This window comes from Varanus komodoensis, unplaced genomic scaffold (genome assembly GCF_004798865.1).
Source record: "Varanus komodoensis strain SLA01 unplaced genomic scaffold, ASM479886v1 scaffold24, whole genome shotgun sequence".
NCBI classification, from domain to species: Eukaryota; Metazoa; Chordata; class Lepidosauria; order Squamata; family Varanidae; genus Varanus; species Varanus komodoensis.
The window spans coordinates 17727001-17741127 of record NW_025335641.1 but is presented as its reverse complement, the minus strand read 5'-3'; the positions used below and the strand labels follow the sequence as shown (position 1 = coordinate 17741127).

The 14127-nt window shown below is 44.9% G+C and overlaps 1 protein-coding gene across 1 annotated transcript in view; it reads left to right on the top strand.

The window, feature by feature from the left end:
* The window catches only part of CRB1 (crumbs cell polarity complex component 1), a 140574-nt gene extending 129190 nt beyond the window's left edge, over window positions 1-11384 (top strand). The window contains exon 12 of the mRNA XM_044432255.1: window positions 11169-11384. Within this exon, the coding sequence (XP_044288190.1) occupies window positions 11169-11384 (216 nt within the window). The remainder of the gene's footprint in view (window positions 1-11168) is intronic.
* Window positions 11385-14127: the final 2743 nt, after the last annotated feature.

The following is a 14127-nucleotide window of genomic DNA, read 5'->3' as shown; positions in this document are numbered from 1 at the left end:
GTTGTTCCTAAGTAGCACCAATCAATGTAACATTTCCTTCAGGCTAGCAGCTTTTGCCCATGTGAAAAGCTGATTCCAAACTGAAGACACCCTCTTCACTTCTTTTCCCAAAAGGTTTGACTCCACCCTCAGGGAGGTTTGCACTGCTTGTGGGCTAGACAGCAGGGATGGTGGATGTTACTTAATTGGCCCACTCATTTGGCTTGATGCCAGCTCTTTTATTTAATGAATCCACGCCCCACCTCCTTTCCTGTTCTATAATGTCTCCCCTCTAGACCCAAAGCAGTTTGGTTCTCAGCAGCTGTCAGACAAATCTTGCTCATTAACCTTGACATTTCTCTCCCACATTCCAGCCTCTTTTCCTTCTCCATTTAGTTCACATTCCAAGTCTGAGCTTTCTTACCGGAAAATGGATGCTTTGAGAGAAATAGGCCCCATCTCTACATCATGGTCAAGCCAAACAGACACAGGTACCAACTGCCATCCAGGCATGGCTGGCCTCAGAAAAACATGCATGGTTTTGCTTCTGTCCATTTCTCCTGTGTGTGAAGTGCGGGTACAAACACAGACCCCTCTTAAACATCAACACCAGCAGGCAAATGAATGCAGGCCGTGGCTCCAAAGTAGACAACCCAGCACACCGTTTGGGTTCATGCCAGCACAGCAGAAGGGACGGGGCAGCACACCTGCCTTTTTGCTTCTCGTTTTGTTTCTCTCTTTTGGAGCATGTGTGCCCTCCCCAGGGCTGGCGTAAATTCTTCACCATGTGGGAGCTGGGACGACTTTGGATTCTATGGAGTCAAAGGTCCCACACTCTGCCTCACTTTTTACCTCACCTAATGTCCGAGCTTTGACAAGGCAAGATCTGTGAATGTTTCCACAGGGGTTGGGAAAGGGTTTCCAAGGGTTTCCTCTTCTCTGTAGATAGGCTGTTTTTTCCCCACCTGGAAGACCAGGTGTAAGTGACCCTACAGCCCCTGGAACACCTTAACAGGGACCACTGAACTGTAAATTATGTAGTATTAATTAGCTAATTGATCCATTATTGTGCACTCAAAATAGCGCAGTGATGAAGCAATAGATCAAAGAGGTACTGGTCATATTAAGCAGAGATGCAGATCATCCAGCCCTCCTTGATCCACCCCACCTCCATCCCCCATAAATCTCCCCCGTGGAGTGGGGTTTTGATCTTCCTGCACAGACTTTACTCAGAACACTTTTATTGTGCAATTATACTAGCAAAGAGCCAGAATATCTGTTGCTTAAAATATTGCAAAATAGAAAAGAAACTCCTTGGGACTGTTCCCCCCCCCCCCCGGCCCCCGCAGTGTCCCATGCAGTGTGGGTATAACATACATTTTGGAATGTCATTTGGTTTCAGGTGTAATTTGGGCAACTGGGATCCATCTTACAGAAGCTCTTGTTTGTAAAGAACTAAATTACACCTTGTGTGAAACCAAATCCACACGGGGATGTCAAAAGCAAGGATGAAATGGAAGCAGAACTTCTGCTTCTGTCGAGAGGAAAACCAAAAGCACAGACTCCTAGTTAAAAAGGATGAGTGCTCCATTGGTTTGGGGGCAATTACAGCTAATGAGATGGATGGGAGCAGATCATTTCAATGTCTTGGAATATTTTAACTGAAATCAAGTCCCCCAGGTTTCATTCTCCCCCCCCTCCTTCACACAACTTTCCCAATGGAATATGAAGCGCAGGCACCAGGAGAAATGCATGGAGATCTTCTAAGCTTTATTTACATTAGAAAGGATTATTCACTGGGGAGCGCCAGCTACACAGGGAAAAAAGTAGTATACAGCACAGCCTTTCTGTAGCCCACATTTTCTGAATCGATGACCTGATCTCAAGTTAGCCACAAAAGATGATCCCTGGGTCCACCCTAAACGTTCACACCGAGACCATGTTATAAGCACACCTTCCAAAGAAACTAAATCAGCTTAAGATTCAAAGGAAGCGAGGACTGAGGAAGGGACTTCGATTGCCACTACAATGCCCATACTGAAGGGATGCGTTGCAGATATCATAAAGGTACATCGGGGATACACAAGGCGGAATTCTTTATGGCTGCTTTTAACTATTTTAATGTATTTTTATCTACCATGTTTTAATTGTACTTCAGATGTTTCTGATTCAAATTTTATTGTTATTGCCTTGAGTCCCATTTTTTGCTGAGTGTGGGGGAGAAAGCAGAGTATAAATAGAATAAATAAGAGAGCAACCCTATAAAGATAACTCTCAACATCTCATGTTCTGCCAGCAGAGCATAAGGAGTGACAGAGGCACTCTTCTGTGCGCCATCTCCTAGCTTTTTCTTTTGCATTAGATGCACTTCTGCGCATGTCTAGTGGAGTCAATAGAGGGAGGAAGGAGCTGGGAGGTGACCCTGGTGAGGAAGTCACTGCTGCACTGGACATCCAGGCTGCTGGCTCCCACAGTGCCCAGGAAGTAACGTTACTCTTGGGCATTGTGGGAAAGTTAAATGGTGGTCAAACTTAGGTGTCTGGCACTGTCTGGAGTGCCAGGCCATCGTTGTGGTTTTTGTTGTTTTATTTTTCAAAAGAGGTGCCCAAGATAAGCATCAGTAGTCGGCCCAAGTGTCGGGACTGACACTTTAGTAGGGCTTCAGGCAAAAGCTTTTCTGTCCTTACCTGCAAATGCTGACAAGGGACCTTTTGCATGCCAAGTTTGTGCTCCACCACTGAACTGTAACTCCCCTCATTGCTGTGCTCAATGTTCTTTTTAAAGTCAAAGCAAATAACAGTCAGCAGTGGGAAAGCTGTGGAACAGGGAAGGTTTCCGATCTCAATCCTGACCTCAATCCAGTCTCCACCACCTGATTCAAAAACATGCTGAAAGTCACATCTAGGGAGCAAGTCTGTGTGCTTGTTTCTTTCCAATACTCTTCAACCAGCCGAGCAGGCACTGAAGGTTCTTCTGAGCTGTAGTTCAAATGCTCTGTAAACCAATCTTAAGTGCGTGCTTTGCTTTTTAAGTGGAACTGCTACGATCCAATGCACAGAGGAGGCAAAAAGATCCTTCAGTGATGTGTATTTGGGGAGTGTGTGTAGCTCAGGCAACCCCCCACCCCAGTGCAATGCCCATGTACACATTGGGCCTGCTTCAGCCATTTGCAAAGTCTTAAGGGGGCAGGCTGGGGGCCCAGGTGGGCTGGATTTGGTTCAACATCCTTGCTGAAGAGGATCCCATAAAGCATGCCAAGATGGCACCATGAACAATTGTCATCTGGGCAACTCAGGTTGCTGCTGCAGTTTTGAATCAGATTCAGGGCAAAGGATCTGGCCAGTGATCACCCTCTGGTCAACACGACCAAAAAGGAGACTCCTATAACAGCACAATGCCCTTGCTTCCTCAAAGCCAAAGGTTGTTCTTCTATCCCTGAGCAGATCCCAGCCTTCTCCCAGGGAACTGCTCACAGGAATAACATGCGGAGGCGCCTGCAAACAAGTCACAATGAACTACTTCTCAAAAAGCAGAAGCATAGAAGGGAGTTGCGTGTTTTGCACAAGGCCCACAGGGCACTGGCTTTTCACTACATTTACAGTTGGAAGCAGACGATGGCGGCAAAGCGAGTGTTGCACCCACACAGAAGTGCTGTTGACTTGCTCTCGTGCTGTCAGACAGCACGAAGCATTCAAAGAGCAATTTTGCTAATCACTGATTCATGCTAATAGTGGGTAGCAGTTTAGGATTGTTTTGCTCAAGCTTGGCACCAAGTGGAAAGGGCAGTTTTCTGAGATATTTTGAGAAACATCTTGTGGTGTGTGCATTCATTCATCCAAGAACCAATGAACTGGAAAGGCTGAGAAGGGGAATGTTTGTTGCATGTTGGTTGTCCAAACAGCTGTGGGGGAAGCGACATTTGTTTCTGCTAGCAGCACACAGATTTATGGCACTGGGAAAACTAGCTGGGATGCCTAATTGAAAACTACTTAATGCTTATGTTTATACAAGTCATCTATCTATCCTGGTTCAGATGTACTAATCACAGTTTCATAAGCTGAGCTATGGAACACCTTGTGCTCTCATGGTCCATCTTTGCACCTCTTCATCCCAGGATTAATAAAATATAGTTTCCTGTACATGTCCAAAGTTGGAAACTATGGTGATCAGAACTGGAGTAAGCCAGGATTTTAAACCAACTTCAAACTGAGGTTTAAGAGTCAGGATTACTGTAATCCTGTTAAAATGCCATTTCTCAGTTTGGAAATAATAGGGAACACTTAATAAATGTAATATTGAACCATGGCATATCAAAAAGGGAAGAAAGAAGGGGCTGCTCAAGGAATGAGTGTACAGGCACATACCTTTTCTTAATAAATCAGGGCATACTTCTCTGAAGTGGGTCACAGAGAGAGTTCTGCACATTTTACAAGCTTAAGAAATATATGAGCCATTGAGATTCCACCAACCAGGCCATCAATCCTCTGGCTGGGTTCACATGTAACACAAAGCACCCATGCTGGACCCAATAGATGACCAGGCTCATCACAGATGCTTTGTTCCCTCCCCATGTGTGAGAGCCAGTGTGGTGTAGTGGTTAAGAGCATGGGACTGGGACTCAAATGACCTGGGTTCTAGTCCCCGCTCAGCCATGGAGTCAACTGGGTGACTTTGGGCCAGTCACAGACTCTCGGCCCAACCTACCTCACAGGGTTGTTGTTGTGGGGATATGATGGGGAGGAGATGTGAGCTGAGCCCTTTGTAGGAAAAAGGCAGGATATAAATCAATAAATCAATCAATAAATAAAATGTCATTTCTCCTGGTTGTATCCAGGCTATGGAATGCTTTCCCTAGAGAGGTCCACCTGGCACCATCATTATATGCTTTTCGGCACCAGGTCAAGACCTTTTTATTCACCCAATATTTTAATGTAAATAGATTTTAAATATTATTATAATTAATTATTATAATCTGTTTATTTTAATAATTTATTTTACTTATTTCAGTCGTGGGATATCTAGTTTATTATTATTTGGGGTATGTATGTCATTTATATTTATTGCTGTATGTATAGATCTTGCTGTGTGCCATTCAGAGACGAAAGTGATCGTATGCGCTAGGAATACCTCAAATAAACAAACAAACAAATAAATCCAGGAGAACACCATGGCAAGCATGCATCCTCCATCTTTCCCCACTGCAAACCTGAGCCCTTTTTTTGTCCCGCTATTTTAACTGTTGTAATTTCTTACGTATTTGTTTATTTATCAGACATCACAAAAGCCAGATATCCAGCCAGCTTTCCCAGTTCCCATTTGGGCAGCTGTGAGCCATTTCCCTATAGTGCCCTACTGCCTATGGGCAGGCCCCATTTTTTTAGTTTTGGGGAAGAATATCAGGCACAAATAACTGGGCTCATCATTTCCCTTTTTAATCTAACCAGGGAGGAAGTGTGAGCAGAAGGGAAAGCCTGCAGTCAGTGCTGGGTATGTTTGTAGTGTTTGTGTTGGGGGAGGTGGGGTATCTGATGGCCAAATCCTGCAGGTACTTCCCCTTTACAATGCCTACACCTGCTCCAGGTAAGTATTCTTCTTCCTGAAAGCCTCTCATGGATGGTCTCACATCCCAGTCCCTCTGAGACGTGCAAAATCCCCAAATATCCTTCTATGCAAGCAGGGGCTAGTTGCCCTTGTTCACAAATGGCTCCTTGGGTTTTTGTTTTTGTTTTTGGAGGGGGTGTACTAACATCTTGGAGTCATTGAAAACTGGAAGAGGGTTCCTACTTCAAAGATGGACCTCCCAGCTTGACAGCTGACTGCTCCAGAGCTCTGCTTTTGAAGTACATTTTGGAAAGTGTTAAAAACTTTTGCTGGCAAGGGAGAAAAGTGTGCAGGTATGTAAAATCTATGTACCTGTGCACTCAGCCTTTCATTTTGATAGCTGTGGGATGTCTGAAGCTCAGGTTGGGTTAAATGGGGGGCGGGGGAATAACACAGCTATTTACACATCATTTTCCCCATAAAATAAAAACAGAGGAGTATCTGCAGGCAGTCCCTCCAAAGTAGTGCTGGGACACCCTGGGAAGAAGCAGTCTGCAGCATCCAAACAGGGATTTCAAAAGCTACCCAGCCTGTCGAAATAGTAATTTTTAAACGTTTTTAAAAAAGTGAAAGGGGATGCCGCAAGCCAACAACAGATCAGCTCCATGACAGGGAGCAGCGTAAATCTTTGCCAGCCGTCCTCAAGAACCTCCTGGGCACTTTGCGGTGGCTGACATTGGTGGCCACGCGGTTGCTGATTGGCAACTGCAGTTTGTTCCTTTGCCAAGCGGTGCACTTAGTGTGGAGCTTGACCCATGATGGGATGGGTCATCCAGGCCTGGATCACATGATAATCCATCATCAGCCAATCAACCTCTACCGTGGGAAGAACCAATTATTGGTAATCTTGAGTAGATTCACATGCCAGGGTTGTTGGTTGTCATGTCACGTAAACCCAGTCTCTGTGTAGAATTTTCGGCGGGCTGGAAGGACTGCCATGGGAAGGAGGGAAAGAACTTTCTGACCTGCTTTTACACTGCATGACCTCTGGGGGTGCTGTTCTGTAGTGGCTTGTCACAATCACACACATTGGAAAATAACTTTTCGTTCATTTTCAGAAATAATTCCCAATTTCCCTGCTATAAAAAACAACAACAAAGCATCCCTGGGAAAGGGCTTTTAGAAAGCAGATGTCAAACTGGAGTAGAATGTCATTGCCTACATAACCTATGGCCTACCAGGAGTACAAAACCTCAAGTGCATAATAAATACCTTGTATAGAAAAGCTCTTGGAGAGCTGGTCCTCTTTTTCTAGAAAGGGTGTTCTGGCCAAGAGAGTTTAGCCTTTGTTCTAAGACCTAAAGTGCTAATGAAAGTTTAAAACGAAGCTGAAGGTGCATTTATTTTGGCCTCTGTTGTTTATCCTTGAAGAGGAAATACCAAATTTGCTTCAAATTCCACTTTCAGCAGAATATTTAGGGAGGCACAGATCCCACTGTAGAATTTGCATAAGTCGTATCAATGGTCTTTAGGTTTTCCTCCAAATTTGCCAGGCGTTTTCCCCGAAGAGGATATTTCAGATTGCCTTCCTCATTTGCTTTAGGGAAGATTTGGGGACAACCCTGCTCAACACTGCCCATTTATGAGGAAGCTGTTCAGAGAGCTATGAGCAATGGGTCCTCATAAAGATAGAAAATATGCAGTGACAAGTAAGGCTATGTATTATGAGTTCCATATTACCATGATAGAAACTGATGCTGAGCATTCAGGCCTGATCTAAAGACCTCTGATTGCCTCCTGTAATTTGAGGAGTGCTTGGCGTGAGTCCATATTGCTTGCCATCTGGTGCCTCAGCATTGCCTTGTCTCAGAAGGCTGGATATTCCAACAGTTCTCACATGCCCTGTTGTGAACACCAGGCCCCTGTTGGTGAACAATTAATCACATAATTGGTGGCTGCAGCTGAAATAAGTGATCTACAAGCCATGGGAGGAAGTTACCATCTGGCTGCTTGTGATGCACCATGTGGGTAGACCGAGGCCCAAGGAAAAGGATATGTTATGCATGCATTGTCCCACTTTTTCCTTTTTGCTCAGAGCAGCTCCTAAGCCGTTTCCCGGTTGAGGTGAAGTGGGGGGCCTTTTCAGTGGTGGCACCCCATTGGTGTGATGACTTCCCCAAACAGATTCATGTACTGATGTTCTAATGTTTTTGATACCTAGTGAAGACCACAGGCTCTTCAGTCCTTTCATTTGGGGGCAGAGAGAGGTGGGTTCATGCTTTTTAGATCTTGCATAGCTGCTGAACTTTACTTCATTTATATTCTGTTATGACAAGACTGTGATTTCACCCTACTTCAGGAATCAAGAAATGATCCCTTCTACCAAGCAAAATGCAGCCATGTACTGTAACCTGCCAGTATCTAAGGCTCCTCTTTTGAAATTAAGTTTGTGAGGGTGTGTCACACAGAGGTAGGCAGAGTTTTCCCCTGCAGAGGATGGCAGGTTGCATTCCAATGGAACAAAGCTCAGGGAACCAAGGTTCAATTTGGATGCCAGGAAGTACTTCCTGACAGTTAGGCCCCCTAGGGTATGGAATGGGGTTCCACAGAAGGTGGTTGAAGCCCCATTGGTGAGGGTGTTCAAGGATAGGCTAGACATGCACATGGTAGGCATGTCATGAGCGGAGCTGGCTGGAGACAGGGGTCAGATTCTGGCTGGAGCTGGGAGGCCCCTTCTGACCCGCTTTGTTTCTATGTTTCTATTAGGATTTAGTCTTTCTTATTTCTCCTTTTCAAGAAAGCTCCTTATTGCTGCACTGCTTTCTAGAATGACTCTGCTTTTCTTCCTTGAGGCTGCAGGCTGAAAAAGACCTAGCCAAGATCCTGGAGAGCCTTTGTTAGAGCCTAGGCAAGATGGGTCACTAGAACAACATGGCATAAGCTGCTCCTTGTGTTTCTGTCACACTAAATCCTTTGAAAGGCACACCCTGGTCTGCTTGGACTGGCTGAGACTCAACATTGAGAGAAGCACATTTGCAAAGCCAGTGGCATCTCGGTAAACAGGGAAGTGGTCAAGCACAGAGGTTTCAGTCCATACAGAACCATCTGAGAGATGAGTCTGAGACATGGTCCAGGGAAGCAGGCCAGCAGGATCGAGCTGGGGCCCAAAAGTCAGCAGGAGAGAGAATCAGTGACAGAGTATGATTCATGACACAAGGCATTGTTTCATCACAGCCCTCTGGCAAAAGTCCTACTGGTGAGGAGGGCCTTTCTCATAAGGAAGCCTTTAAACTGGATCAGTTCTTGTGCTCTTCTTGTAGGACTTCTACTGGCCTGTTCCTTGAAACATTGACACTCTCAGAGGCAGGCCCAGACTTCCCCGAGTCTCCTGGATTGCTCCTAAGCATTGTCCATGCCTGGGAGCTGTCCCTCCACCCCTGGGGAGTATTTGTCCAGTGTTTGCTGCATGACACACACAACTGAGATAAATGTCACACTCTCTCCATCTCTTCCCTAGTGGCTCTCAAAATGACAGATGCACATGACAAAATTTCCGTTCACTCCCAGAATGCAGACATAGCAATTCCAGGCACCATCATCACAGAACAGCCTTCAGAATCTGGTGTGCTCCAGATGTGCTGGACTACACCCACCATTACTGCCAGCCATGGCTGGATTGGGGAAGGTTATCACATGAACTCAAAGAGGTGATTGGCAAGTTCTGGGAGACGTCTAGACAAGCCAGCCTATAAGTTCCCCCAGTGTGCAGAAGATGGTGATTGAGTCATAGGTATGCTCTGGGCTTCCTTTACACTGGTTAGCCCTACCACCTGTTCACTGAGACCTGAAGAATTTCAGCATCCTCAGATTGCAACAACACCAAAGTGGCTATATCATGTGGCCGGAATCCTCAGAATCTGGCCCTCTATGGACACAGCTGAGCTGGTACCTGGAGCCCCCCCCCCACCTGGAAAACTAAGTCCAAAGGAAGCGGGATATGATGACACTCTCTGTAGCACCCTCTCTCCGTTCTGTTAACTCAGGATCCTCATCTATTGAGGATGAGGCACCAAGATCCTAGATGGCGTGGATATGGCATGTTCCATTGGTTCTAAACCTAGATGAGACTGTTTCCTAAAGAAGCTGCTACATAAAATGCTTTCTAATTATACCCAAGATCCATTGCATGACTTTGGGCAGAGGGCAAGCATAAGGGCAGAGGAGAAGCATAATGTCTGCTGCTCATAAATTCCCTAAGCTGTGCCTTGAGACAACTTGGCATTTCTTCTGTTCATATGGATTAAAACAACTCCTCCACCACACATACCAAAAAGACCCTCCGAGCATCTGTTTACTGCTTTTCCTGTGGCACTGCCATTCTCTAGCAGTGCCAGAAAGATCAGTTCCACACAGGTAGTCCAGTCCAGTTCCTTAATCTTCAGAAAGAGGTGGGTTTTGGAGGGAGGGGGGGTTATTTATTTATTTATTTAAGATATTTTTTTTTAACCTCCTGGATTCTATTGTTTGTTTTTAAACTTTGGGGATTGCAAAGCTCTGCCCCAAGCACATGCTCCATCTCTGATGCTTCAATTGTCACTAGTGATACAAATCAGAAAACCCAAAGCAAAATCTGGCCTGATGATCAAAACCCTCCCAGGGTGATTCTGTCCACAATGTCCATGTTTTCCCATGGCGTTTCTTGTCATTTCTGTGCTTTCTGGTATATACAGGGCTGGAGAACAACCATATTAAAAGAGTTTCTCTGTCTCTTGAAATTTTACTTTCCACCCATCAACACAGCTCATTGAAGAAAAGAGACGTACAGGAGTTGTTTTTAACGTTATTGGTTTTACCACACCAATGTTGTGTACATGTTTGTGTACTTTACATAGCTTGAATATTAAACAATCTAATAGGTCCATCAACCCTATATTTCTCTCTCACACACAGAGAGACAGAGGGAGGGAGGGAGGGAGGGAGTGCGGGAAGCAGGGTGAATAAGCTTATATTGGACAAAACCTGGAAGTTGCCTGTCATTCACAGGAAGTGTACATGGGATTGGCCCTTCTGTTGAAGTGAAAGGGAAAACTCACATGTATTTCTCTTATCTCTCACTTTCAAATTGAAAATAGCCCTATCAGAAATGTTATTTTGAGGGTGAGCAAGACTTCAGGTCCATGTGAATACAAATTCACATCTGTAACCAAATCTTTGGGCACCCATTGATCATTCGCTCAATCTTTTTGTTTGTTCTTTTTTCATTTGCCTGCCTGCCTGCCTGCCTGCCTGCCTGCCTGCCTGCCTGCCTGCCTCCCTCCCTCCCTCCCTCCCTCCCTTCCTTCCTTCCTTCCTTCCTTCCTTCCTTCCAGAAAAGTAGAAAGTCCAGTGGCATCTGAATTTTTCAATGTACAAAGCATCCTATGGGTTCTTCCAATTGCCTGAATATTTTTTACACTGAAAATTCCTTAGCAAACGCACTGAGTTGCATACCAAGCCTTTCAAGCATAGACAACATGGACATTTCTAGAGGAAAGTACCTTTAAATATGCATTGTTTGTGTTACTTAGCTTCCTTTCATGGCAACTGCTGCATGTGTCCCTTGTCTGCTTTGATGCCAACCATGCTGAGCCTTCTTTCCATCCTTCCAGTTGACAACAGACCTGGCCTCCAGTATATTCACCTCCATTGGGTCAGTAACACTGGCTTTGCTACTGATTTTCCTACTGGCCGGCACAGTTTCCATTGTAACTGCCAACAAACGTGCCACCCAAGGGACCTACAGCCCCAGCCGGCAGGAGAAAGAAGGATCACGAGTCGAAATGTGGGACATAGTGCAACCCCCGCCCATGGAAAGGCTGATCTAACAAGAAGTGTTGCCACATCTCTTGGAAACTTGCAGCAGGAATGCTTCTCCTGGACATCTTGGAAGGCTCCTATCCATAGACCTGTGATGGAGTATGTCATTTAACTCAGTAGCTTGGCCAGCCCTGGAGGAATGTTGTCCATAGGGTCGTGATGGGTCGGGCATGACTTCGCGACTAACAACACCGACAACAACAGCTTGGCCAGTCTCCAAAGCACCATGCGCATGTGTAATGTATGAGCATGGGGCTCTTCAATGTGTCCTTTCCCTGTTGCATCTTCTGAAATTGAGATTCCCCCTCTGCCCCCACCCCAAAATGTCTGTGGGGTATGTCTGCACCATTCCCTTTCAGCAGCATGGAAGAACTTTCTGGGTGTGCACAGATGTGTCAGAACTCATTTCTAAAAGCATCAACCACGGAACCGAATGGGTGGCTTGTCTTACTTTCTGGAAATTGGTATTTATTGCACTGGGAATTCTAGTTTTAATATAATCAACTGTAGACTCTTTGGACTTCAATGACTCCTGGGATAGGTGTTAAGTGCCTCCATTTCAAGTACTATTGAAGCCACAATTTTCTTTGGTTTTCGTTTATTCTTCTGGTTGCCACCATCGCTGCATCTGTCACCTTTGTGGAAGACAATGTGGAACACTCACGAAAGTCTATGTAATCTGTCTGCAATTCAGTCATTGCTGGGCATCTGTGTAGATTTCAGAAGTAGAAGGGGTGGGTTTCTCAGCAGTACACTGACTTTAATTCTTTAATCAGGGACTAAATTGATATCACGAGGAAAGGTCTTCATGCAAGAAAATAAACATTTCAGATGGTCAACTTTCTTCCTTTTAGTGTGTTCATTTCTTTTTCTGAGCCACCAAGTTTCCTAAAGCAGGGGTGGGCAATTTTGTGGATTCTTGGGGGGTCACTTTTGCTCCCCCATGCAAGCTGTGACCACTAAATTTACAATGCCTCCCACACGCACGCACCCATTTGATTTGCCATCAAATGCTGATGTTCAAAATTTGGCGGCAAACTGGGGATTATGTCTGTTGTTTGACACAGTGACTTTGGCAACATTCCAGTAAGTGGGGACAGGGGCTGTGTGCCCACCCCTAAAGTATCTAGACTGCTATCCTATTCACTGTCAGTGAGTTCCCCTGAACTTACTCTGGTCTGAGTACAAGATGCACAGGCTTGTGCTATTTCTTCCAAATAACTTGCTGATAGATTCATTATTAAGGTTCTTAAATTGTATACTCCTTTTCTTATGAAGCTCAGAGCTGTAACCAATCAAAATAAAATCTAACCATCAACAATACCATCGTACAATGAACAACCATGTATGGTATGATGAGTTTTCCACCTCAAGAGCTATACCATTCAATGCCACTAAAGACATGCTCCTGAAGAACTCTGAAGAACTGGGTGCCACTAACTAATGAGGGGAGGCCCTGCAAAACTCACCCAGCAATCTATAGGAAGGAGAAGAATACAGCAGCATGGATAAATCAGGATGGGCATCTGCAGCATATTGTCCGACTCCGCTGGAACAGAGGTGTGCTATAAATGCTGAACCCAGCAGGAAGTCACCTCCAGACATCCTTCGGAGGAAGGAATGTTGTGGTGCTTCGAGTCATCCAGGCAGTTGTCCCACCCTGCCTTTATCCAGGCCTTGAAGGCACGTCCAAAGGTGGCCATATTCAGTCCTAGCACTTTCACATTGCTTTGCACACCATGATGAGAAACCCAGCATGGTTCCCGGTTCATCTTCTTTTTTTAAAAAAAATCACAATCTCCTTGACAGATAATCAAATGGTTTCTATGTTACTGTGATTTCCATCCTCCCAGCATCAGCCCTCTCACTGTTGGCATGTATCCCATCAGCCACTGTGCCTGAAATTCATTCCCAAGCTGTATTGTTCCCTGTCTGTGTTGTTTGCCTATTTCTCACTGGTCCACACACAGAGGCTGGATGGATAGAGTGCCCTTGCAGTAGCTGCTCTTTCCAGGGGACTCTGTGGTACTTGCATACCAAGACCATGGAAACCACAGTCCTTGATTCAGAAAACACATAGTGGTATAGAGAAACTATAGCCATGTCGTGGCTTGTAAAGACCAAAGAGACCACGGTAAAATATCATGACTGTGTTCCAAAAACACAGAGAGACCAGCAATGGTAACCACCACCCCCATTTCCAGTCCACATGGTTGTCCAGCAACCGCAGGCTGTGGCCCATACCTCCAACACTACACACACATGCCTGAAACTTATTTTATATTGTTAATTCATTTTATATTTTTAGTGTATTATATTTTAATTGATGTTTTGTGAGCCGCCTTGAGGCTTCGGCGAATGGGGCGGCATAGAAATTTTCTGAATAAATAAATAAAATAAATAAAACAGCTAGTATGTTTTTAGGCTCAAATCAGTCCAACAGTGAATTAAACATTGAAACTCTTTGATGCAATAGAGTTCAACGGGAGTTATAGGAAGGGACTTCCAAACATCAGAGCAATGCCTGAGAAGAAGCGTGACTCATTCCTAATGCTACTAGATTTCATGTGCCTTGAAGAGTCGCTCTTAGTCATCTTAATAATTGGGGGAGGGCCCAGGTTAGGGAAATATGCTTCCCCAAGGTTTAAAAAAAACTTGCATAGACTTCAGATTAACAAATTCTTTAGAGTTCTGAAACTATACAGATGTATAGTATCAATTCCAGATACTAAACAACTTTGGCATTTGCAA